The 27,384-nt window shown below is 35.4% G+C and overlaps 1 protein-coding gene across 2 annotated transcripts in view; it reads left to right on the forward strand.

The window, feature by feature from the left end:
- DIP-beta (Dpr-interacting protein beta) overlaps positions 1-10,613 on the forward strand; it is a 41,988-nt gene extending 31,375 nt beyond the window's left edge. For both annotated transcript variants that reach the window (XM_070288600.1, XM_017174461.3), the window contains exons 5-10: positions 1,608-1,800; positions 2,585-2,713; positions 7,379-7,498; positions 9,713-9,883; positions 9,983-10,035; positions 10,159-10,613. In XM_070288600.1, coding sequence (XP_070144701.1) covers positions 1,608-1,800; positions 2,585-2,713; positions 7,379-7,498; positions 9,713-9,883; positions 9,983-10,035; positions 10,159-10,584 — 1,092 coding nt within the window. In that variant the 3' untranslated portion in view covers positions 10,585-10,613. The remainder of the gene's footprint in view (positions 1-1,607; positions 1,801-2,584; positions 2,714-7,378; positions 7,499-9,712; positions 9,884-9,982; positions 10,036-10,158) is intronic.
- The last annotated feature ends 16,771 nt before the right edge of the window (positions 10,614-27,384 follow it).

Below are 27,384 nucleotides of genomic sequence, written 5' to 3' on the forward strand. Positions count from 1 at the left end.
TATAGAAAAATATATTCCACTTTAAGTATGAATATAATTATTTTGACAAGAATATAACGACAGGGGCCCCACTGTGCGTGTCTTAATTTCTAGAAGCTAACAAAGCATCAAAGTTATCGACTTTCAGTTCGCTTTTCCGAAGGCCCAACCGAAAAGCATCGCAAAGCCGGCGTTTCAAGGAGGCTATGGCCATAATGAAATTATTCCGGGAATGTCGATGCGTCCTCCTTGACCTGGGCTATTTGTTCGTCCTTTGTGCATGTCCTGGCGTGTAGTCCTCTTTCTTCTCCTTTTTTTTTTTTGTATTTTTCCTGGGCGAGGGAGGGTGGCGACATTTAAACACGATATATAAACAATGAAGCGCTTTAATGACAAAAATAAATAACAAACACTGTGGGCCGTTGCAATGTTGACGTCATCAAAGGACGCTTATGTGGGGTGTGTGGAGTGTGTGTGTGTGTGTGTGTGTATTTTCCGGGGCCCGTTGCTCTGGAATTTTCCTATGCGCTCGTAGGCGTCTCATGTGACGTTTGCTGTTACTCGAGTCGAGCGCCGCGCCGCGTCGAGTTGAGTTGAGTTGAATAGAGTTTTTTTTTTTTTTGTTACTCCCCCACCATTTCCCTTTGGCCCGCTTTTCCATGACATGTGGAAAACGATTGCGTTTTCAATTTCATTTCATTTATGCTGCAAGGACGACGACGTGGGGCGGTCCACCCATCTTGTAATAAAATCAACCTAACAAAGCGAATTGAGTGAAAAGCAAATATGAGACAAATAAAAAGCAAACAGGCTTGACATTTCTCCAGCTTTCCCGGCTTTCCCGGCTTTCAAGCCTTTTTTTTTTTTTTGCTGTTGCCTTTACCAACCCCCCGCCCCCTCCTCTCGCTCTTTCAGTCGTATAAATTTCGCGCTTGGCTCGTTTGGGGTTTTTCCTTTGCCTCCTGCTTTTACTCCTCCTTGCCCTCTTCCTCCCATTTTTTTTAGGTTTTTTTTTTCACCCCGCTTTTCCCTGTGACTTCAACTTTATTTTATGACACAACTGTCAACTGCAGTGGAAACAATGACAATGACAACGACAACGACAATGATAGCAGCAATTCGGTTATTGTTGCTGGTAGCAGCAGCCAACAACCGCAGAATGAAACAAATGTTTCAAAAAAATAAGGAAATAAAAAATAAGGGCAAAAAAAAGGACAAAAAATGCCACTAAAAATCTTTAAAGGAGGCTAAAAATGTCCAGGAATAGGGGGCAAGGCTCTTTTTTAATGAGACAACAATTTCTTCAATTGAAATGTATTCCTAACAAAACTATAGTATTTATTTAAATATATTTATGTATTTATTTATTAATTATATATGAAATAAATACCTATTTATTTAATATAAATATTAATTTAAAAATATATACTATAAAGAAGGTTAAAAACGTCCAGGGGGCATCGAAAGGCTCTTTTTAATGGGACAACAATTTCTTCAATTGAAATTTATTTCAAAATTAAGTATAGTATTTATTTAAGTGTATTTTTTTATATATTTAGTTAGTTAATAATTAATAATTAAATATATATATTTTTTGTTATTTTTAATATAATTTCTTCTTACTGCAGACGGCCACCTTGGAGGTGGTCATTCCCCCGGACATCATCAACGAGGAGACCTCCGGCGACATGATGGTGCCTGAGGGCGGCTCCGCCAAGCTGGTCTGCCGTGCTCGCGGTCATCCCAAGCCCAAGATTACGTGGCGACGCGAGGATGGACGGGAGATTATTGCCCGGAATGGCAACCATCAGAAGACCAAGGGTAAGCAGAATAACCCAACTTGCAGGGTATTATAGTTTTAGTCTCAAGTTTTTAGTTCTTTACTTTTTTATATTTAAAATGTCCAATATCTTAAGAATATTTTGTCAAATTTTAACATCAATCATAGTTGAACGGAGGTCGTTTAGGGTTCAAAGTTTAAAACGTTTTCCTGAAAAATGGCATTTTGGAAGTCAGTTTACACGATAACTCGAGATCTACTGGATCAATAGTTTTCAAATTTGGCACTTAACTTTTTTAACTAATTCTAAAGTTACTTATTTAGGGCTTTTTTTAATCCTTATTTTTTAATAGAACAAAGTAACTAAGTTTTTAAGCTAATATTCAGGGGTTTCACTTCCAATTTGGATAAAAAATGTTGAACAAAAATGTTAAAAATAAAAAAGCTACATGAGTACTTTAGGAGACTTATCCTTAAGCGAATTCAATATATTTCTTTTTAAATTTCCGACGATTCTTTATTATAAAAAATTAATAGGAATTACAATCCAACTTTTTTGAAGAGGACTCAGAAGATTCCCTATAACTCCTACCCCTTTTGATGTTTTATAATACAAAAATTAAAAAGAAGTTGTTTAAATGTTGTTGTATTATATAATATTTAAGTCATCAAGTTAAGTTTAGCCGTTATGCCAAAACATTTTTTTGTAAAGTGGTTTACCCCAAATATATATATATTTCTTTTGAGCCTAGCTGACTTACCAACCGCATCCTGTCTGTCACATATATATATATATATATACCGATTCATCCATTTGATTTACAGCCCTGTACGTCGAGGGCGAAATGCTGGTGCTGTCAAAGGTCACGCGATCGGAAATGGGCGCCTACCTGTGCATCGCCTCCAACGGAGTACCGCCGACGGTGAGCAAAAGGATGAAGCTACAGGTGCACTGTGAGTACCCATCGAACCTATATGCTATATGCTATATAACTATGATGCTTGATAAATGGGAGACGCCACCTGCTGCTGCTTTGGCTGCTTCTGTCCTGATTTATGGCAGTTTTTGGTGGGGGGAGGAGACGGCTAATGCAGCATAATAATCATAATGGTAACTTATAGCCCGGCTCGGATGTGATGTGATGTGATGTGCGTGCCTGGCCAGGAGTTGGGAGTTTGCTTCCTCTGTATATACATATAAATTTTTTTTTTTTGTTCTGTTTGGAAACAGGAACAGAACCGCAGCAATAACGCAGTGCAAGTGCTTCCGTTTCGATATCCGGCAGCTTCCTTCACATGGCCGGCACAACTTTCCAAATGCATTAGGTATGGTTTTTCCGCTTTTCCCCCCACTGAAAAGGGCAACGCAACGTCACGTTCTTGCAGTAAAACTTTAAAGCGAGAGGTGTGTGTGTGTTCGTGGGGTAATTGTTAGATTTTTGCCCCTCTTTTTACAGCCCCCGCCACTGGTTTACCTTCCCGCATCAAAGTTAATGAAATTTTCCAAAAGGGGCAAAAGTTCAAACGACGACAATTTGGCGAGAAGCAAAGGGGAGGAAAAGCGGAACTAGGTGGGGGGAAAAGTAAGAAAAGGGAGGTAATGAAAGAGCTGGAAAAGCTGCAGAGAGCTAGGAGAGAGATCTTATCTGGAAATTATATTGACACGGTCGTGAAAATGTGGCACACACACACACTGATAGACACTCTGCACATCCTGTTGATTCGCCGTGTGTGTGTGTTTCTGTGTCGGTGTGCCGCAAAAATTAATTTTCATTTTTATTTTATTTTATCTATGCCACAAATTCGCTTTTCTTTTCGTTTCAGCTTCCCCTGTCGTTTCATTTCCATTTCTGCCAGAAAAAATCCATACATGTGAATAGCGGAAAAGCCCAGTTTTCACCTTGCTTTTCACTTTTCCCCCTTGATTGATTCTAATCAGAAAATTAAGTGGCTTCTCGGCTGTTTGACGGGTGTTTACGTTAAGTGGCTGCCAGGTCCCCAATGATATCAGTCGCGTTTTGCAGACATACAGTGGGTTTTGGGGAAGGAAGAGTCTGGATATCGTTTTTAATTTCGTATAATAAATAGTGTTAAAGTTGAAAAATTGAAATTGAAAACATAAAAAACATTTTAAAAAATTTAATTTTATTTATTTAATAACATTTAATAATTTAATTTAATAGTTTTTTAAATATTTGACAAACTCATTGCTTAAATTTTCTATTAAATTTTAGTCTCATTTTTGAAACAGTTAACTTTTAGGGAATTTCTTTCGATATATAACAAAAATGATTTCAATTTATCGAACATTTATCGGACTTTGCCTCAAATATGAATGCATCGATATCAATATATCAATATTTTCTATATATTATTTCTAGCTTACAGACTCTTTGGCTTCTGCTTTAAATGTAATGAATATTATAATTATAATTATTAAATTATGACTAAATATATTTATTATATATTTATTATGTATTTACTTGTAACTTATTTATTTATAATTTATTTACCTCTTGAAAATTTATTTATAATTTATTTATTTATTTATACTGTATTTACCTAATATTTATTGATTTATTATTTTTTATTGTTCTTATTTGTCAATATTCTAATATATTATTATTTATTATTATATTAAATATTACTATTTCTTATTTTATAATATACAATTAATTTGATGATTTACAAATATAAGCATTTTTACTATCAAAGGTAGTTCACAAAATATATTCACCAATTTAAATAATGTTTTATTTAATTTTAATATTTAATTTTATTTAATATAATCTTAAATTCAACATCTTCTACATTAAACTCGTATATTTCTATATTTTAATATTTGTTTATATTTTTTATATTTTTCTATATTTATAATTTTGTTAAAAAGCATTCTTTCTATTTTTTGCTAAATTAAATAATAAAAACACATAAAATGGAATTGAGCAAACAAAAATTTGTTGACAATTCAGTTAAATGTGGACACTTTTTTCAGTTTAACTAATAAAAGCCGAATTAATCATATGGGGAATCTGCGTAGATACCGGCAAATCAGCCCCCCAGCCCCAAAATAGTTATGAACAAAAGCCAGCAGGGTGTCAACACAAGCCAGCTGTGGCCACAAGAAGCGAAGCAAGCGAAGAATCGCTTGAATTTCAGGGAGACTCTCTGCGATTCAATGCTCCATTCTTCGCTCTTCCAGCTAAGCAAATACCAGGGTCTAACGTCACAGGGGATTCTTTTGGGGGATTTGGTGGGCTGCTTTTCGGGTATAAAAGTGCCCACATTTTGCCAATCAAAATCAGTTGCGACTGGAGCTAATACACCGAGAATGCGTCTCTACATTGCAATTTTACTCCTGGCCCTGGTGGCAATGGCTCTGGCCCAAGGCGGCGGAGGACGTGGTCGCGGCGGCCGTGGAGGCCGAGGTGGCCGAGGTGGCGGCGGAGGACAGCGCAGCGTGGGCTTCAATTCAAGACGAGGTGGTGGAGGTGGCTTTGGCGGCGGAAGAGGATTGAACCGTGGACCACCTGGACCACCAGGCTTCTTCGGCGGCGGCCGCGGTGGTTGGGGAAGACCTGGCCGTTTCGATGGACCGCCACGTCGTCCACGTGGCCCCAGACCTTGCTGGACCACCACCGAGAGCAGTGCCGCTGCCAGCTCCACCGAGAGCAGCTCCACCGACAGCAGCTCCGGCACCAGCTCCTCCACCGATTCCTCCGTGAGCTCCTCTTCGGAGAGCAGCAGCGAGAGCTCCACCGAGACCACCGGCACCTCCTCCTCCACCGAAGACGGCTCGGGCTAGACTCGAAAAGCCGCTCAAGGAAAGAGGAAATAGGAACTATCTTAAAATGCATTAAAAAAAAATAAAATAAAATCAATTTGGCACATTAAAAAGAATTGTATAAATAATTTTATACATTTAATTAAGTTACATTAAAGGGGAATTTAAAAATAGGAGAGTTTTGGGAGGGTTTAATGAGCATTTTCAGTCTTTTTAAGGCATTAAAAACTTAAGAAATCTACGGAAGAGAAAATTAATTCAAAAAACTATAAAAAGCTGACTTAAAGCACGCTTAAGTGTTTTATAGGGTTTAAAAATATTAAAACTATATATATATTTTTTTAACTTCAATTTAAAACCCACTCATTAGGTCCTGACAACTATCGGGGGCTCTTAAAAATCAGACTATGGGCGGAGGAGCAGCTGCTGCCAGAACTCTATTAGGACAAATTGAATTTTCGATGTAAAAACCAGGGACGTAGGAAGACTGAGAGTGGGGGGACTTTTTGGCGGACAACACATGACATATGCTGCACTAGGGAGGAGCCAGGATATATCCAGCAGGACACGACCATGGGAGTCGAGTGCGGCATGCACAAATCCAATAAATTGACCAATAATGAACGCTTGAATGCAGCTCCAGGCGGAAAAGGGTGCAAACCGGTGGCCTGAGGTGGTGGAGGGGCAAGGCAGGCAGATGGTAAAGCAAAGTTGAAAAGCCAAAAAACAATGATGGTCAGTGGCTATGGCCTGCGGTCCTTTGGTCCTTCGGTTATCCAACTTCGCTCCCCGGGGCGGCCTCAAGACACAACGTCAAAGACAAGGGCGAAAAATGCACACACACAAAAAAACAAAGAGCAAACTTAAACAAAAAAAAAAAGGAGAAAAAATAAAGCAAAAAAAAGAGAAGCCAAGAAAAACGAATGAAAAAATCTCAACACGACACGAGCCACATGGAAAATCTCCACGGGCCAAAGGCAAAGGCAAGGAACTTTTTGCCAAATTCTAAACGAAGCAGAGGTGCTCTTTAGGACAGTTTAAAAAATCATAAAGTATACTAAAAATCTATTTCTAAAAATGTATGAAAAAATCAAAGCAAAATATAGAAGACTTATTTTTTCAGCTGAAATTATTTGTATTCTTTAAATACTTGGTTAAGAAAATTATTACAAATTAAAGATGCCTACATTTTATACTATTTACGTAAGAGTATATATATATAAAACTATAGATCAAAGTCAGGACTCCCTAACGAGCTGCTTTGCTTCAATCGATTTGAATAGAGGAATCATTAAACCGTTCGGGGATCATCATCATCATCATCATCATTCCTCTGGCCGAGCAAGCCAATTCCCAGTTCCCAACGGAAGGAAAATCGAGGAAAAATCTAGGGGAAAAAACATGGTATATTGCATGCTCGTTTTATTTGCCACCGACTGACCACCACTGGGGCTTGCATCCTGGGTCCCTGATTGCTGGCCGGGATTGCTACTGCTACTGCTCACTCTAACAACAAAATAATTCATTTTCAATTAAAATCGTATCAGTTGTTGTTGCTGCCATTAACCAAGAGAGTAAAGAAAAAACAAGAATATAAAAAATGGGGGGAAAAGAGGAAAGAACATGGCGAATCACAGCTGGAATCCCGAATCCCAAAATCCAGAATCCAGCGCCGGAATAAAAGGGTTTGAAGTTTGACTTTGGTCCCTTGTGGCGTCGCAGCTTAATTGCCAGTCTAGTCCGCAGCGGGTGGTTGGGGGTTTCTGGCTTACACAAGGTCACTGATGGCTTAACAATTTACCCCACTCCCTTTCTCTCTCTCTCCATCCTTGCAGTTCATCCGCTGGTCCAAGTGCCAAATCAATTGGTCGGCGCCCCGGTCCTCACGGATGTCACATTAATTTGCAATGTCGAGGCATCACCGAAGGCCATCAATTACTGGCAGCGCGAGAATGGTAAGTCGCTAATAAAAAAAAGAAAATAAAAATAAGAAAAAGAAAAAGAAAAAAAAAAAACTATAAGCCACACTGAGAACATTTTTTTCATTGACTTTTATTATTTGTACCAATTGGCCAAACTTTTCATTTAATACCAAAATACAAAATTAAATAAAGCATATCTTGATCTTCATCACAAAATTATCAACTATCGATTATCGATTGTTTGCTTATCAGTTGAATTAAAAAATGTTCTTCACTTTCGTATTGCTGGATTCGATGTATTTTTATTTAAGGGGCAACACCACTGTAGAGTCTGCGAGAAATAATATCCATAGCAACAACCCCCTACAGCACTTTACACTAAAAACCGCAACCGATTAGCTATTTACTATATTTGGAATATATCGATAAATAGAATTCTGTAATTTATAGATTATTTTACGTTTAGAATTTAAGCTTTATGTTCTGACAATACTTTCTAGAGCCTTCCGCCTTGTGATATTAAAGTTTTTATATTGGTTTAGTTATCGATTTCCATAGAGCTGAAAAATATCGTATTTAATCGATTTTAAATAGTTTTTTTATTACTCTAGCAATTCCAATTATTTAATTTACTCTTAATATGGTTTCTTTAGATTTTTGGCTTGTTTAAAATATCTTTAAAATATTTTGCATTCTTAATTAATTTTTTTAAATTATTCTTTTCACATTGCACACCACCATTGCCGTCTTTTGTAAATAGTTATACTCTACGCAAGCTTTCCACTTAAATTTTAAATATTTGTTTAAAGAAACTCTAGACTTTCTCGAGCTTTTACAGTAGTGTTACCCCTTAAAAAAAGTAACTTTTCAGTGGAGTCACACAAATCTCTAACGCTTGAAAGGTCCTTGAAAAAGTTTCTTAAAGTATGCCTCGAGAAATTCTTTTATTTTTTCGTTTTCGACAAAAACTGCAACATTTCTTGAATTTCCAATTGATGTAATTGAATGTAAAGAATTGCATACTTATTGGCGGCCTTTTAGGGGATTCCACATCGCCAGAGATTTGTGGGAGCTCCCCTGATTGCTAAGCTTAAAAGATATATACATTTTGATATTTTTATTTTCCAATTCAATATTTTACATTATAGTTAGTCGGATATTCTTAACCGGAAAAGGCACAAAACGAAAAGTAACCAAATTTTGTAAGAATCGATTTGATGATTTATAATTTTTAAATTTTATAAATGATTGAATAATTTGTTAATTGAATGTTTGTTTATGTAAAAAATAAAAAAAATCAATGGTAAGTCCGCAAGACCTGGGAAAAGACGAAAACTGCACAGAGAGAGTGTATCTATTTTTTTTAAATTAAATTGAACAGTTTTTAGATGCACAATTGTAGAGATTTTCATTATTTTTTTAGTAATTTTATTTTATCAACAATTTCTTCTTTTGTAACGTAGTCTAGCCGCTTATTTTTATTAGATATCACTGTCCCTTTTTTCTCTCTGTGCAGTTTCCGAGTAACCCAAAAGCGGGGGAGTGGCCACCAATTGAATTTTTCATTTAGCATCTGGCTCGAGTTGGAACTCGGACTCGTTGAAACTTTATAAACCTTTCAATGCCGCAATTTGTCTTTATTTGGTTCGTGTTCGAAGCTCAAATATTTTTGTTGTTTCCCCGCGTTCCTTCCCCCGGACAAAGGCGGAGGAAAGGCGGAGGGGAAGCGTGGAAAAACCAGAAGGTGGGTGGGTGGAGAGCAGAGAAGCACTGATGCTGGAAGCTGGAAACTCTTTTGTCAAGTGCATTTGACGTATATTGCAAACGTGACAGGAGCCACAGCGTTAACGTGGAACGCTTGGCGGCGGCAATGCCAGAAATGTCATCATCGATGGCCCCACGACCCACCAACCTGACCCCCGGGAGGCAGGACTCTACTCCTCCTGCTCATCCTCCTCCGCTGCTGCCCTTCTCCGCCTTTCTACTCACGTAACTCAAGCTCATTTGGCCTGTCTCCCTGCTTCGTATTCATGACTTCATTCACACCTCGAGACCACACACACACACACACACACACACACACACACACACACACACACACACACCATCTCCTTGACTCCTCTTTCCCCTCCACTAAACACAACTCACCCCGCCCGCGCCTCATCTCGCCACATCAGCAACGTCACATTTCCCATTTTTAGCGTCGCTCATTTCGATTTCCCTTCCTTTTCCCGGTCTCTCGAACAGGCGAAATGATTATTGCCGGCGATCGTTACGGACTAACCGAGAAGGAGAACAACATGTACGCCATCGAGATGGTGCTGCACATCAAGCGGCTGCAGACGAGCGACTTTGGTGGCTACAAGTGCATCTCGAAGAACAGCATCGGAGACACCGAGGGCACCATTCGGTTATATGGTAATTATAATTCTTTTCTAGTTCTAAATAATGTTATTAAGTCCTAAGCAAAATTATATGTATAAAACATAAAACCCTGGATTATTATTTCTTAACCAGAAATGGAGAGGCCCGGCAAGAAGATCCGCGACGACGAGAACAACGACGTTTCGGTGAGTTTAATACATATATTATATATATTACCCTAATATATATATTTCCTTTATTTTTTAAATAAAACCATAAATGTCATGTCTATATTTACACGTGTATGTACACACTCTTTTTGTCCGCAGAAAAACGAGGTGGTGCTGAAGGAGACACGCCACGAGGACGGGTCACGCAACCAGAATGGCAGGCTCTACAAGGACAGGAATCCAGAGCAGGAGCGCGGAGCCACCGGCGGCGGAGCAGCCTCGTCTGTCCAAGGCGGCCGTGGGACAATGCGGCTAATCGGAACGTTTCTATTAGCCTTTCTGTTGGTGTTATTAACAACGATTGCAACGGCGAGGCCAACAATGGCCCCCGGCCACACAAAGGCCGCCATCGACCACCACCACCGGGATAGACAATGGATGAAGCACCAAGGAGGAGGAGGTGGAGTCAAGACAACGATGAGCTTCGAGATGAAGCCAGAGATCTGGGAGAGATCAGCGGGGTTTAATAATAATAGAAGCAATTGGCGGCGAAAGCTGTGGGAGCGGGGAGCTGCAGCTAAGTAAGATTATTATTATTATAATTATAATTATTATTATTATTATTACTATTATTATAGCTTAATTCAATTGTAATTATACAAGCACGATTATGGGGCAAAGGCTTAGCCATCCTTTGTTGTGTGAGTGTGACTGTGAGTGTGTTTGTGTGAGTGTCCCGGAGAGCATTAATCAATGGGGAATGATGTTGATTACCGCCCCATCAGCTAATCATCTTTTACCGGGGCTAATTGCCAAAGGATAAGCAACGTAAAGTGGGGCGACTCTGGGCTAATTGAATGCATATTAAATCAAAAGGATGTGGCGGAGGAGCGGAGAAACTAAAGTGTCGTAGTTAAGTGGAAAAGAAAATGCGTTTAAATGTTACCTCGTTAGTGGAAAATGAAAATAAAAATAAGAAAAAAGAAAACTCCCCCAGCAAACGATATTGAGATTAAATGGTGTTTGGTTCTTTGAATGGCTTTAGCTACTCGGAAAGTAAACAAAGTATGACTACAGAAATATACAAATATATATATAAACCGGAAATATATACAACCCAGGCATATATGAGTACTAAAAACAATACGATAATTATAATGATATTGAAATATATATATATATATGTCCTATGGCTAAGTCAGGTTTTATTTTCCATTGTTTTTGGGTTTGGTTTTCGAATTAATCGTTGGGTTTGTTTCTAGAAGAAATACACATAATCTATATAGATATATAGATATATATATTAGGTGTTTAATCCAGAGTTCTGTATATAATATGTAAGGCCTGCTCAAAGAGAAGGGAATTTGTGGCTAAAATAAACGATAATCGATAAACGATATATGATAAATGATATATGATACCTATAAAGAGATAAAGAAAATCTTTAGACGATCTTTGCTAACCTTTAACTGTAAATATTTACACCCTGGGTGATCTGGAGAGAGTTTCGTTGTTAGTTAAATGGTAAATGGTTCTATTTTTGGACCCCTTTGTTGTCTCCTTTTGCTCCATGGCTCAAAAGACTAAATGCGGACCCTAGATTTAAGCCAACTCGAGAATCTTCGGAGAGATTCTTTTGCTTATGGTAGGTAGGGTGTGTGTGAGAGATTCCTAATTCCTAAAGAAAATCGAAATTAATTAGAGATTATTAGCTGAAATAATTTAATTTATTTTTAAAATTCCTATTATATTAATTTCTTAACTTTAAATATTGAAACGCTTAATATTTTGGAATGTATATTTTTTCTAAATTTAAAAATAAACTTCCTGTTGAGGGATAAAATCTCTAAAATCTTTTTCAAATTTGTTCTAAACATTGACCTCCTTTTTCAATTAATTTTCTATTATTTCTAGGAAACTTCTTTACCACACACACACACCCTCTAGGAAATCACCCATTGTCCTGTATATGATATAAGTGTGTTTGTTCAGCTCAATTCCACATTAAAATAAAATCAAGTGTGCCAAAAAATAAAAAACAAAACAAAACAGAGTTAAAAACCGGGAAAAGGTGTGTGTGTGCATGTGTGTGTGTGTGTATGAGTGTTCATATCAGTAATATCCTTGCATATATCTATATGTATAATCCACATATCCAAACGCCGCTCCCCCCAAAAAGAAAATACAAATAAAAATAAAAATGGTAATGGAAATAAATCTTCGAAAAGCTGACTACTCAGATGTACTCTGACTCATATACGTACCGAAGAAAATGTAAAAGGGGATAAATGGACGAGGAAAAGTACATTTTAAATATATAAACGAAGATACAAGTAACGGATAAAGTTAATTATAGGGAATACATTTTTTTTTCGTGGTGGCAAATGCCTGGCAAATCAAAGTTACGTTTAATCTAGACGTTTAAGCAACAGAAACATATATATACACCTATATATACATATATATATAGATGGAAATCCAAGAGTTGTTCAACAGGCACAGGCTAAAATAACAGACTAAACTATAGTGAAAATACTAAGGAACTCCCATTCAAATCGTAAAAGCATTCAATGTCTACGCTACAGCCATACAAAGATAAACCAAATAAACAAAAGATACAAATATTTGACAACTACATATGCATAATGCCACAACCTACAACATGAGAATATCAACAATTTCAAGATGTAAACCCCCTCCTAAAAAAAAAAAAGAAACACTAACATGTTTGAACATCAAGATAATAGCATTTAGTTGCAATTTGTGTTTATGTACATAAGAAATGAGCGAACAAAGCGTGTGTTTGTACTGTAAAATCTGTTTATTATACAACAGAATTTTCCAAAAAGGAGAAACTATGAAAAACCCGCGCAAACGTGACAAAAATCTCCCCAAAAAAAAAATAAGAGAATACAAGAAAAAAAATGGAAAATAAATAAAGAGAAATGCATATGAAAATATAGAATTCTTACTATCAATATTAAGGTTATACAAAAGTTATGGGAATGGTAAGTAATGTTTAATAATTTTATTTAAAATTTAGCCTCAAGATAGGCTGCATTTTTACTGGGGATTCCCCTTGTGGTAAGTTTAGACGGAAACCGCCAGGGGTCGCTGGCAAAGCAGCCATAATAATCGATTGAAAAATTAATTTTTAATTAATTTAATTTAATTTAATTTTGATTTAGAGTTTAATTTAAAGTTCTAGTATTTTTAAATATATTTTTTAATGATTTACTACTCCTAATGAATTTCGGTACCTTTTGCTAGGAATATTATTATATAAATAAATATTCATAATTAACAATACAATATTTTCTTAATTATTAGAATTATTATTTATTTATTTAATATATATTTCGAGTTTAACTTAAAGTTTTAACATTTTCAAATATATTTTTAAATGCTTATTCCTAAGAATTTTATTATTTATTATTTAAATAAATATTCATAATTAATATTACAATATTTTCTTAGTTATTATTATTTACTTAATTATAATTTATTCAGTTTCTTAACTTCGATTTCTTTAATCAAATCTATTTTTAGGTAATTTTAATAAATTCTCCTCTTTCAGCATCGGTGGACTTGTAAGTTTTTTATTTAATAATAACAATTAACCCAAATGCTCTTGCACCTTCTTCCGAGTGATTAACAACTTTGTGGAAGCATTTTTGGGCCAACAATTGAATTGATTGTGTAAAAACAGAAGCCACAAAATGCTGAATACCAAATGGAAGCAAGGTGAATAAGTGAGGAGATCAAGATATATGTATGTACATATGTATGACTACGAGTATATATGGGCATTTGAGCTCGATTTGTTTCGCAAAGAATAAATACAAATGCCCAACGAAATGCAAACACAAACTGTGCAAATATTTTCCAATGTCTGTGTGCTTCCGTTGGTCAAATGATGGTGGCCAACACTAACAACTAACTAACATTTTGTATTTATTTTAAGTTGTGTAGCCATACAAAATATGCACACAAGCCGTGCCGAGTTATTTATATTGCACAGACACAGACGCAGACAATGGATGGAACTGTGCGACAATTTTTGCCCCCAGAACGTTGCACTACTCACCGCAACTCGACTCGCCAGAGTCCTGATCCTGCAAGCCTAAAAATGAAAATGCAAAATGCAAAATGCAGAATGGAAAATGCAAAATGGAAAAAATATCTTTACATTTGCATCTTTTATATTCACACGACACACAGAGAACCAAAGGCCAAAGGGAGGCGGCGGTGGCAAAGATTGCGTTTATAACAATGTGCAGGTTTATGTCAACCAAAACCAGGACCAGAAATAGGACCAGAACCAGGACCAGAATGGGGACGAGATGACGACTACGATGAGCATTGCCAAGGGAACTAGGGGGGAAGGCAGAGAGCAGGGAAGGGGGGATCTGTAAATGAACTCAGAGAAATTTCTAGAAAATATATATATTTTTTTTTTTATTTTATAATATATAAAAAATATAAATTTTAAAAAATATATTTAAAAAACAAGATATTTTAATATAAATATAAATAATAATTTTAATATTGTGTTTATTTTTTAAAGAAAATATCAGAAGCCTAAAAAAAAAACTTAAAAAGTATCTAAATTATATATATTGAAGGTTTTAAAATTAGTAGAACTCTAAGGAGGATCTAAAAAATATATTTTAAAATTGTAAAAATTGTATTTTTTAAATTTTTAATTAAAAAAACCCAAATATTAAATATAAAATTATTATTTTTTAATTTAATATTCATTTAAACTTTGAATTAATAATTTTCCCAAAGAATAGGAAACATTTCTGAAAGATGTGTCTTCAAAGAGTCCCACATATAATTTCCAAATTCTAATTTCCACTCAGTTTTTCCCAGTGCAACGCCTAGTTGAATGAAGAAACCCAACCGAATCCCTATCCTCATCCGGGTCCTCATCCGTATCCTCATCCGAAACCAGCTGCCTAACCATGGATGCACCTTGGAGCGCTGCGCGGATGCGGATGCAGAGACCCCAACATTGTTGCCTATATTCTTTCCTCCTGCCATTGCTAATAGTTTAAATTCATCTGCATGTCTGTGTCTGGTTTCACGCTTTATGCACTGCTAATGATTTGATGTCGTCTCCCATTTTCCTGGAATGGAAAACTCAACTCAGGGCAACCCAAGGGAAAAACTGGGCTAAAATCAAAAGGAGGGTAAGCGAGCAGCCACGTGACGATGTCAAATGCAAAACTCTCTCTCTCTCTCTCCACATTCTTATTTGAATATATATATATATATATATACAGTATATATATTAAATATAGAGCACATTTCCATATATAGTAATGGAGGATGCGGCGGCCTTTGTGTGCGCCGTTGATGGATCCAGGAAATGCACAGTTTGCAACTCGTTTTGTATCAACTTGAAGTTGCCATTGCCACCTGCATCCTGCTTCCTGTATCCTGCATCCTGCATCCTGGACCCCAGCTAGTCCGGCTAGAGAATTTCGAATCGATTAGCCCAAATTATTTACATTGAAGCCACTCAAATTGTGCCAGCAAATAAATAAGGAGTCAAAATATGAATGCCGGCCGAAAGGCCTTCTCACAGCAATTGTGCAAACAATTTGCGAGTATAACCAAGGTTAGTTAAAGTTTTTATTCTATAAACGTTAGCTTTGATCTGAGGGCTTGTAGATTTTAAAATCATTTCAAGGATTATAAAGACAGTAAATAAATGCTTCATGCTGGTCAAGCAAATATTTAAATTTTTAAAATGTACTTCAGCCTTCTTTTTTGATTTATTGTTTTCAAATATTTAATTGATTTTCTGTAAAAAGCAAGGGGTTTAAGTTTGTAAAGATAAGCTAAGATAATTGAATTAGAAAAAGAGAAAAGAACTTTAGTGTAACGAAATAACTTGGCCTGCTTTCAGGTACACAATTTATTGCTTGACATCACGTATACGTAATTCAAAGTTGGCATTAAGTATACAACATTTTGTGGTTTAATTTAATTTTACGTACTTTTTAGCTTAGCATTAAGTAACTTATTTTTTTCATTACGTATACGTAATTTTTTTTAACATTACGTATACGTAATATTACGTATACGTGTTTCATATTTACAAATGGGTCTACGTTATTTAAAATTAATTTAAATTTAAAAAAATTTTAATTAAATTTTAAAACTAATTAAAATAATTTTACGTAATTTCTTGCTTAGAATTATGTATACTTCCTTTTTAACATAACGTATACGTAATTTCTTGTTTCTCATTACGTATACGCAATTGCATGATTTTTCATATTTAAAATTCCTTATATTAAAAATTACGTATACACTTTATTTTTATTTAATTACGTACATATACGCAATTTCATTTTACACGACTTTAGCAGCAAAGAAAAATATATAAAAAAATATAAATAAATAATGAAAATGTTAAAAGAACAGAACAATCGTTTTCTTTAAGTTTATAAAAATAAAAATAAACCCAAAACCTGCAGCGAATTTATATTTATTTATTTATAGTATATTTGTAAAAACTGCTGACCCCAACTTGCCCGCTTTTCCAGGCGTTTTTTTTTTTTTTTTCTTTGCACAGAGCGCGAGCTCACATTTGTTGAGTTTTATTTCTTTTTGGTGCAAATATTTGAGGATTTTAATTGTTTGTATTTGCTAGGGGCACTAGGAAAAAATGCAGCAACAATACTACAATAGCAACAAGCGGCGAAAATATTTGAACAATTCCAAAATGCGATAGTAAAGTGTTTTAAGCGGTTTTTGTTTGAATGCGGCCAAGAGGGTGGTCCTCGGGTCTTCCCCTCGGGCATTGCATACTTTTAGGCCCCACTGTTTGGCTGAGTGTTTGCTTGTGTTTGTCTGCAGCCGGTACACACGCACACACAGACACACACACATGGGGGCATTTATTTACTGTGCACATGTTTTATTGTTTAACATTTAAAATATTTGCGCCTGCATAAAATTTGAACCATCGTCGTGCAGCAGGCCTCGTCCTTGCCGCATCCTTTTCCTGGCTTCTTTCATTTTCATTTGTAGCGTTTTTTTGCTCCGCTCTGCTGTTTGCTCTCTCGCCCGAATATATGTATGCTTATTTACTTGCCGCTTTATTATTTTTTTCCCCTGTGCATTTTCCCCGATTTTTCCCGGCTGCTAATTTTTTGCTGCCTTTTTCCAATTGAAACCTACCCACAGCACAGATTCGCCATTGTCGTTGTGTTTTAAATTGTTTAAGCATTTAGTTTGTTTGCCATTTGCAACAAACCAGAAATGAACAAATAAATGAACAAAAGCAAGCTTTCAGGCTAGTGTTTGCCTACAAATATCCTCCTGCTCCTGCCAGACATTGGCCTATCCTAATTAATTAATTAATTTATAAGTAACTAAAGCCGTTGAAGGAGCACCAAATAAAATATAATAAAAATATCTGCCGGAAGAGAGTTGCATAAATATAATTTTAAATATTTAAATTAGGAAGAAGTTGTAATTTATCATTATTTTATAATTTAAATAAAATTAAGCAAATTTTTCACTTAAGAAACTTTATTGAAATCTTTGTTTTAAAATTTTAAAGTTTATAAGTCATTAAAAGGAGCACTAAATAAAAAAAAAAATAATATCTGCCAGAAAAAGGTTGAAAATATGATTTTGAATATATATAAATTAAGAAGAATTATTTACATATATATTTTAATTTTATTATTTTAATAAAATTCACCAAATTCCCCACTAAAAACCCTCTTAAAATCCTGAAAAAATATGATTTTAAATATATATATAAATTAAGGAGAATTATTAATTTATTTTAATTTTATTATTTTAATAAAATTCACCAAATTCCCCACTAAAAACCGTCTTAAAATCCTGAAAAAATATGATTTTAAATATATATAAATTAAGAAGAATTATTTATATATTTTAATTTTATTATTTTAATAAAATTCACCAAATTCNCCACTAAAAACCCTCTTAAAATCCTGAAAAAATATGATTTTAAATATATATATAAATTAAGGAGAATTATTAATTTATTTTAATTTTATTATTTTAATAAAATTCACCAAATTCCCCACTAAAAACCCTCTTAAAATCCTGAAAAAATATGATTTTAAATATATATAAACTAAAAAGAATTATTCATTTATTTTAATTTTAATAAAATTCACCAAATTTCCCACTAAAAACTCTCTTAAAATCTTGATACAAAAAAAATTCCATTAATTAGCATTCATTGCCTTCGAGGTCTTGCGAATAACTTCAAATATTCAGTCGGCATTTAGAGGGCCACGCCCACCGGCGCTGAATTCCGCCTTCGCTTTTGCGGCCGTGATTGCATGCTAGCCTTTGGAAATGGAAAATGGGGAAATGGAAATCGGACTGCAAACGGTTGGAGGAGAGCATGTGAAGAGAGAGTGAAGGGAGAGTGAAGGGAGAGTGGTGCCCAACGTGTTGCCCAGGAGACCTCGTGCTCTCGGCCAACAAAGGACCTACCTACCTGCCTGGCCTGGGGGCGTGGCAGGAAGATGAGGAGAACAGACAGACGAACGGCGGGGAAAACCTAAAATTTTCAAGCAGCCCCACATTAATGTGGAGCACATTAGTGCACGTAAGTGTATTAAGGATAATGGATGCACTCATAGATATATTTCGCCAGGAGCCAACAACAGCGGGTCAGCGCTGGGCTGCGGTGTCCTGATGAATACAACGAGGTCCTTGAATAGCAGCATTCAGCAGTATACGGATTCCAAATCGGATGCGGAGGCGGATGCGGATACGGATACGGGATTCGTATGCCAGAGCTCAGAGACCCGGTTAAAGTTCCACTTGTGTGTGGATAAATTGCATTTGCCGGCAGCTCCTCGATTTCAAATATTTTAATATGTTGCCAAAGGATCCAAGGACCCAGGTTATTTAAGGCTAGAAACTCTAGGCCGCTTCAATAAACAGTTAACTATCCTTTGTACATCCGTAGGTTACTGGTTTTAGTCTGATTAAATGCCAAGATCGGCCAGAAAATCCCGATTATATAACCATCAATAATTACCACAATATATAGCAATATTCAATCCAATAACTTCAACCTTTAATACCCCCGAAACCACACCACCACAAAGACAAAAACACACAAAGAAACCATTTCGAAATGAAGTCCTTTTTAAGCTCAAACTCAAACGGATTCTTTTCCGGCATTGCGGCGCTCATCAATCGGAATTGAATTTCAATTGCCATTGTCTGTTCACCTCTCACCTCACAGCCCCAAAAAGAATAAACACAAAATAAGTAAAAGAAACACGAGAGAAATAAAAAGCGACAAATATATACATACATATATACATAGATTTTCTTTTTTTTCGGCGGGTGGGTAAAGCACTTTTATTGCCATCATTGTCAGCGGGAATTGTCATCATAAATATTTGATTGTTGCATCAATAAAAGCTTATGACACATAAAATCCATAATTTCAATTGTTGGCCCCGCGGGCGTGTCTCTCCGGCTGGGAATGTGAGTGCGAATCGAATGCGAATCGAATTGGATCGGATCGGATCGGATCAGCCCAAGGTTAATGCGGCCAAAGGAGGCGAGCGATAAATAAGGAATAAACTGGCTATCGAGGGGGAAGTCAGGTGCAAAATCCACAGAGGAGGAAATTTCGGTGGTGGCTCGTAAATCAGGCGAATCGTTTCTGATTTTCCACAAAAATCATGAAAAATTAAGAGAGAGTCCCCCTCCTGCAATGACCAGACCATCAATCAGCGGTTTTTGTTATTTAAATCGTATTGGTAAAGCATTTAAAACACACACATACATATAAATATGTAGGTATTAATATTCATAATTTACGCATTAATTGAAAACTTAAACTGTGCGAGGATTGCGAAGAGTCCTTTGCAGGGATATCGCCTCACTTCATGCATCGCTACATATGACAAATTAATGAAGCGCGTCCGCACACCAACGCGGGGTTATGGTACACTGCGAGAAAATAAATATAAAATATTAATTAATATTAATTAATGTATTTATATTTATATATATTTATATATTTATATATTTATATATTTATATATTTATCTCTCTTTTCTTTCTCTGCACAATATATGTTTATATAATACGTGGTATTTATGTATTTATGTAGTACCTCTGCGGCTGTTCATAAATCAAAATTTATGCCCATCAGGCGAAACCTCGCAGACGTCACATATAACACACATTTTCCAATGCTCGGAGGAGACAACAACAGCAATTGGCGAGTAATTGACATGATTGAGGGTTTAAGGGTTAGGAGACAGGGGGTCACCGGGGGTCAGGGATCATCGGTGGTTAATATGGCATATGTAACATTGACCAATACACAACAATTTCGGAGCAGGGCTGCTGCCAAAGCTGCCGATGTCAGCGAAAGTCCGAAATGCTCATGTGGCGCAAGTGGAAAATGCTAGGCTAAGCAGGAAAATTCAACGCTCCAGCCGGCCCCCTCTATTTCCCTTCCCCCCCCCCCACACTGTGAGAAATGAAATGAAAAGCAATCGAAAGTGTCAAACTCATCGGGGGAAAACTGGGTTGGAGAAAGAGAGGGGCTGTGGAAAGTTGAGTTCGAGTTGCATGTCCAGAGCACGTAATTGGTCAGGTCGAGAGACCTTGATTTACCCCAGCTCCTAGCCTCTGCTTCGCAGTTATGAGGTGAGGGCTTTGGTTAATTTAAAGAACTCTTTTTGTAACTAGAAATTTAGTTTTATAGATTTTAAAATCAAATTAAATGACTAAAAACATGAATGTTTACTTTGAATACTTGTAAATGTAATTAAAATTATTACAAATATATAAAATATATAGTTTTAAAATGTTTATGTTTTATATATTTGTAAGGTAAGTAAACACTTTTATAGTTAATAAATATCTCAGCTAACTTGTAAAAGTAAAGTATAAAGTAACCTTAACTTCAAGGATCCTTCCTTCTTTTGGGAATTCAAGTTCATGCTTATTTTTATTTTTATTTTTATTTTTATTTTTATTTTTATTTTTATTTTTATTTTTATTTTTATTTTTATTTTTATTTTTATTTTTATTTTTATTTTTATTTTTATTTTTATTTTTATTTTGTTTAGAGCCACCACAAAGTGCAATATGTGGATTTTACAAATTGCATCAAACTGCCAAAGAGATGCTGGAGCTATAAAAAAATTTGGCAAAAGAAATTCCATTCGTGACCAAGATTTCTGATAATCCAGGACTCCTATTACATCCACACATATTGTTCAGCGCTTCTTACCCTTTATATTATATATAATTTTTTGTTATTTTTTGGGCATGTCCTTTACCCCTTTTCGCCTCTTTTATATATATATATTGTACATTTTATTTCATTTAATTTTGTGCTCTTTGGGAAAGAGCAGTGCCTTTTATTTATTTATTTATTTATTTTTATACTCTTCCTTCTTCGTTTTATTTTAATTTTAATCCAATTTCTGCCACACAACCAAGAGAATTTATTTTTATTTCACTCGAATGTGTGTGTGTGTGTGTGTGGGGGGAGTGTGTGTGTGTGTTTTTATTTTCCCGATTTTTTCCCCCTGCCTTGTGGCAAAATATATTAAAAGCTACTTACAAAGTGCAGAGCCAAACGCTTTGGCCCGTGTGCAGTCACACACACAACACACACCACCCACACACACAGATATTTGCAATGTTGTGGTGTACATATATACATATATATTTATATATATATACTTGTAGCTGGCCACGATGACGATGACGACGATGGCAATGGCGATGACGATGATGATGCAAGTGATTCATGCGGAAATCGAGCAACAATTTTGGTTTACCAGACAGACAACGCCAGTGCCAACAACAAAAACAATAAGAACAACAACAACAAACAGCAACACAAATGAAAGCAACAATAAGAACAACAATAGAGGCAAAAATAGCACAAGAAACAACAAAACAAAAGGAAAATAACATGAAAAACATTTGGTCTTCGAAGGAAAACCGAAATCTGTATTACCCTTTACTTTTGGTTATTATTTTTAAGTGTTTTAATTTTTAAGTTAATGATTTAATGTTATTAATTTTATGAGTCTTTTTAAGCTGCTTTTGAGCTTAATAATTTTATTAATGTAAATATTATATATGATGATGTATATTTATAATTTATATTTACATTTTTTATGAGCATATTTAGTTGGTATAATTTAATATTAATAATATATTATAATGTTATATATACACAAATTTTAAATTTGCTTGTCCCTTGGAGATAGTTCAAAATAATTATATTAACTTATACATAAATAGTTCATTAAAACTAATTCTTACAATTAAAATATAATAATAATATTATAAAAAAAATTAAATTAAAAATTACCATTTTATTATATTTTAAACCAAACCTAAATAAATAATAATAATAATAATTCTTATTAAGTTTTGATCTGAAACAAAAAATACAAGAGTTAGTGCATTTTATTAATATTATTCTAATTTTGTTAATATCTATTTTATTATTTTATTAACAAAAAAAACTTCAAATGAAAATAGTTACTACTTTAATATATTTAAAGAAAATTATAAATTATCATTTTAATATGCAAGTTTTAAATCAAAAATAAAAAATAATAATAATAATAATAATGATTCCATTAAAGTTTTTATTTTAGACAATTTATTAGTATTATTCGCATTATGTTTATATATATATTTTACTATTTTACTATATATATTATATATTTTTTTAATATGGTTTATTATTATTATTTTATTTATATTATGTATATATAGTTATTCCCAATACCTACAATACCCTTTCTCAACGGCATGAAAAATCGAGTCCAGCAACAATCGAGCAAGTCTTACATGTGTTTACACAATGTTTTGTTGTACTTACTGGTGTTGTTGTCCTTACTCCTGCTGTTGCTGTTGTTGTTGTTGTCGTTGTTATTGCTGCTGTTATTTTTGTGGCCATTGGTCCGGCATCCTTTTTGGCCGCCTGCTGTTTCAATTTTATTATGAGTGCAGCAGCAGCAACAGCGGCGGGCGTCCATTTTCCAGCCCAGCATTTTCATTTGCACGTCCCGCGGGGAGAAAACCTCAGCACATATTAAAAATGGATTAAATCAGTTGCAAAATGTACTTGACCAATGCGCGCGGCCGCTGGTCTGCCTCGCTTATTCAAATAAAAATATGCCCATTTATAATAATAGACAACGTGGCGTATACGCAATGTGGCTTCAATTTGCCAAAGGCCAATAGGAAAGGCATTTAAATTATTTATTAACAAAAGCTTAGGGGTTTCTTTAAGCAAATGTGGTTTTCTTCAAAAATAAAAGTTATTAAAAGAGGCAAAGAAGTTAATTACTTTAAACTTTCCTACTTAAAAGATATTTTAATGAATATTTTTCTTTCTGGAAAATTCTTCTTAATTTAGTTTTTTGTTACTTTAAAATGTTGTCACTAATATTTGCTACTTTAAATTGTGTTATTTATAATTATTACCTTTTTATTATCCTTCTTTACTATATACATTCCTAAGTTCAGTGAGTTTTTTATTCCCCACATCCAAATCGCAATTGAAGTGCAATGAAGTGCCAGCAAGCAAGTGAGTGAGTGAGTGAGTGAGTTCATCCTGAGTGCTCCGAGGAATCGGAATTGATTGCCAGCCAAATGAGCATTGATCCTGCATCTTAATTTATCCATGTGAACATGGCTTTGGGGAAATTCTACCCAAACCTCCAGAAAAAAACTAAAAAAAAAAACAGAACAGAATACCTTTCCTCTGGATATATCATGGAAAGAAGTCAAAATGCACTCATGCGTATAATTCAATATTGGGAACAAATTGTTTTAAACACGTTTCATTAGATTTCGCATTGCAAATGCCATTATACACATGTGTGTGTGTGTGTTACCTACACAGATACATATAAATATGTACATTTGGATTTGAATTCCAAGATGCAGACAACAGGAGGAGCAGGCAGAATGCACTCCTTGCTCTCCCTTCTTTCCCTTACTCGCATATTGTTTTTGCCAGTGACAACTGAAAGATTGAATTGAACTTTGCATTCGAGCGATTTAAGAGCAGGCACTGCGAGAAAAAACCTGAGTTAGCAGCTAATAAGGTGAGCAAGGAAGAAAACTTTAATAGAATTTTGGAGAATTTGGTGGTTAAATTAAAATATACAATTGATTTTTCTAAATCTTGGGATGTAAGCATAAAAACAAACATCTAAGAAGGCGAAATGCTTACGATAATGAAGCTAAGCAAATGTATGTATATGTATCTAGGCAAATGTATCTAGGAAATTGTTGGTTGTAAATGTACCCAGCAAATATAGCCAAGCAAATGTAGCCAATCAAATGTAGTTACGAAAATGTATACAGCAAATGTAGCTAGCAACATGCAGAGCTGCACCATTTGTTGCTAGCAACACTCAACAAATAACTCATAATTTTATTTAAGAAGTCTAACAAGGAAATAATTACGATAATGTAGCTAATAAAACATATCTAGGAATATGTATCTAGGCAAATGTATGCATGAAATTGTAGCTAGTAAATGTACCTAACAAATTTAGCCAAGCAAATGTAGCTAACAACATGCTGAGCTGCGCCAATTGTTGCTAAGCAACGCACCCGTGTTGCAGAGGTTAAAAAAAAACTCATAATTTTATTTAAATAATCACGATAATGTAGCTAATAAAACATATGTATGTATCTTGTGTCTAGGAAATTGAAGATAGTAAATGTACCTAGCAAATGTGGCCAAGCAAATGTAGTTAGGAAAATGTACCTAACAAATGTAGCCAAGCAAATGTAGCTAGCAACATGTTGAGCTGCACCATTTGTTGCTAGCAACACACCCGTGTTGCAGAGGTAAAAAAATAAAACTCATAACCTTATACCATAAGTTATATAACTTTCATGTTTATATAGTAAATTTAGTAAAATTGGGAAAACACCCGCACAAAAGGCTAAAGATTAAATATATATTTAATTTCCAAAGAAATACAAAACTCACTCATTGTTTTCTTAGATATATAGTAATAGATTCTTCCAAGTAAAACTTATACTCATGGAAATTTTTTCTCTGTGCAGCAATGCGATTGGAGCGGCAGTTTCGTAATTGTGAATTGATTGCTCGAGTGTAGCGAAAACTCTGAAGTGATGCTGGTCTGGGGGCGGGCCGAGGGAAAAGCGGAAAAGTCAGGCGATCAATTCGGGAGTCCCCTCAATGCGATTTGTCTTGTGTCAGATTTGAGTGACAGAGCCGTTTGTTTGCCTTTCGCTGCAGCAGCAGCAGCAGCAGCATGTGGGCGAGGACTCCAGCAGAAGGGCATCCGATATACACATGCACATATGCTTATGTGCATTAGTCCTTTGGCAGCCGACAAAATTGTCACCAGTCCTAACGGAAATGGGACTAAGTTTTCGAGATTTCCAAAGCCCCAGTTACCAGCTATATTTATTTTATATCAACTTTTTTCCTTCTTAGAATTTTATATATTTTTAAATTTTATATATTACCAGGAAATACCTTTTTTTTATTGACACTTTTATCGTCGGCTCTTGGCGCAGAGTCCTCGCCAGATTTTCCTGCGCTGCTCAAGTTGATTTCTCTTGACTGATTTACGGCACGTGAGCCAGCTACACCGCCAAGTGCCGCCCAAGAAAATCCGGCGGAAAACTCAGGCTCAGCCAAGTGGCTACGAAAACAATTTCCCCAGGAGCTCTGGAAAAGGAGAGAGAGAGAGAAGTTCATTGTGGAGGGCAGAGCCCACAGTGCATTAGGGCGTTCGTATAATGCGCTTTCCCGCCGCCGATTTTCTCATTTTCCCCCGGTATCGCTTTGTCTTCCCCTTCGGGATTGCTTCACGCCAACTTTCGCCTCATAATTTGGCAGTTGCCTTGTTTGTCGGCCTTTTATTGTATTATCCTGTATTGTCGTCGTCGTCGTTGTTGTAGTCGCTTGTTGCTTTAATCTTTGGCAGGGAAAAACCCTCGGAAACGCTCTCCCCTCGACCCCTCTGCTTGCCACTCATTATGCGCTTAATTTTCGCTTTTCATTTTCAATTGCCATAATTTAGTTTTATTTTGCTTCATTTTCCGAGGGCCCAGCTCCTCCTGCACCTGGCAAAAGTTTTTGCCGCACAAAATGAGAGCGCAGGTAGGAAAAACGAGTGCGAATGCGGATGTGAATGCGGAAATGGGGATAAGGATGGCATATTTTCATTTGAAAACCAGGCCGCGTCTGATTACATCATAAGAAATGCGTAATAATTGCGTTAACATAACGGCCTTCGGTGTGGGAAAGAGCACCGGTACCAGAGGTAAGTATAGGACGAGACATCTTCATCCACCCCAGAGGAACCCCAACCCCCATTACCTGGCCACATTAAGCATCTACAAGCACGCAATGTGGGCGTTCAGATATATATATATATATATAGGTGCTTGTTCTGGAGAAAGCGGGAAAAAGACATAATATAAAACTTAATCAAATTGTCTTCGCCGCTTTCTTTAATGCGCCAAGTTGAAATTTTAATTTTCACATTAATTTCAAGTGGCGGGGCATAACCTTTTCGTTTTATTTTCAAAATTTGCTTTTAGTTTCGTTTTATTGCCAGTTCTTTAAAAACTCGATTATACTTAATATTTCTTAGGGAATTTTTGAGGGAATATGTTTCAGAATAATATAAATATATATAATAGTTTTATGAAGTTTAGTAATCTTGTTTTAAATATATATAAATATAAATAAACTAATACTATATATGCATTTAGGAAATAATATTTAAATTACCTTTTCCTGGAACTTACAACTTAAAGTTTAAAGAAACAATCCCAAATTAATGTCTTTAAATTCAGTAAACAAATTGTTTTATAATTAAAAACAACAAAAAGTGTTTTTACATGTGTATAACTATGGTTTTTAAAAATGTAAAACACAAATAAAACCCCAGTAGACTTTAAGGCTAAACACAAAATTAGCATTTGTAGACATTTTACACAGCATCGTGTGTAAATCCACTTTAATCCATGGCCTTATCTACCTGTTGCCACCTGTTGACTCATTATCCAGTTCTCCCCGGTGAAACTGGTCATAAATCAAAGGCAATACAATATCATTAAGACCAGAGACTCTGCAAAAACTGCAAAAAATTTACAAAAGACATTACATCTAGGATACAAGTACATATACAATATATACTTATATAAAATGTACACCGCAAAACGGCTAGCTTATATGTTTCCTGGTTGTAAAAACTTGAAAAATTGATTGAGCGCGTGAATAACAGCAAGTGAAATGGCTTGCCGGGGTGTGAGTCCTTCAGGGACTCCGTCCAAGGGAACCATGTTTGCCCATACAAATGTCTC

Source organism: Drosophila kikkawai, chromosome X (assembly GCF_030179895.1).
Source record: "Drosophila kikkawai strain 14028-0561.14 chromosome X, DkikHiC1v2, whole genome shotgun sequence".
NCBI classification, from domain to species: domain Eukaryota; kingdom Metazoa; phylum Arthropoda; class Insecta; order Diptera; family Drosophilidae; genus Drosophila; species Drosophila kikkawai.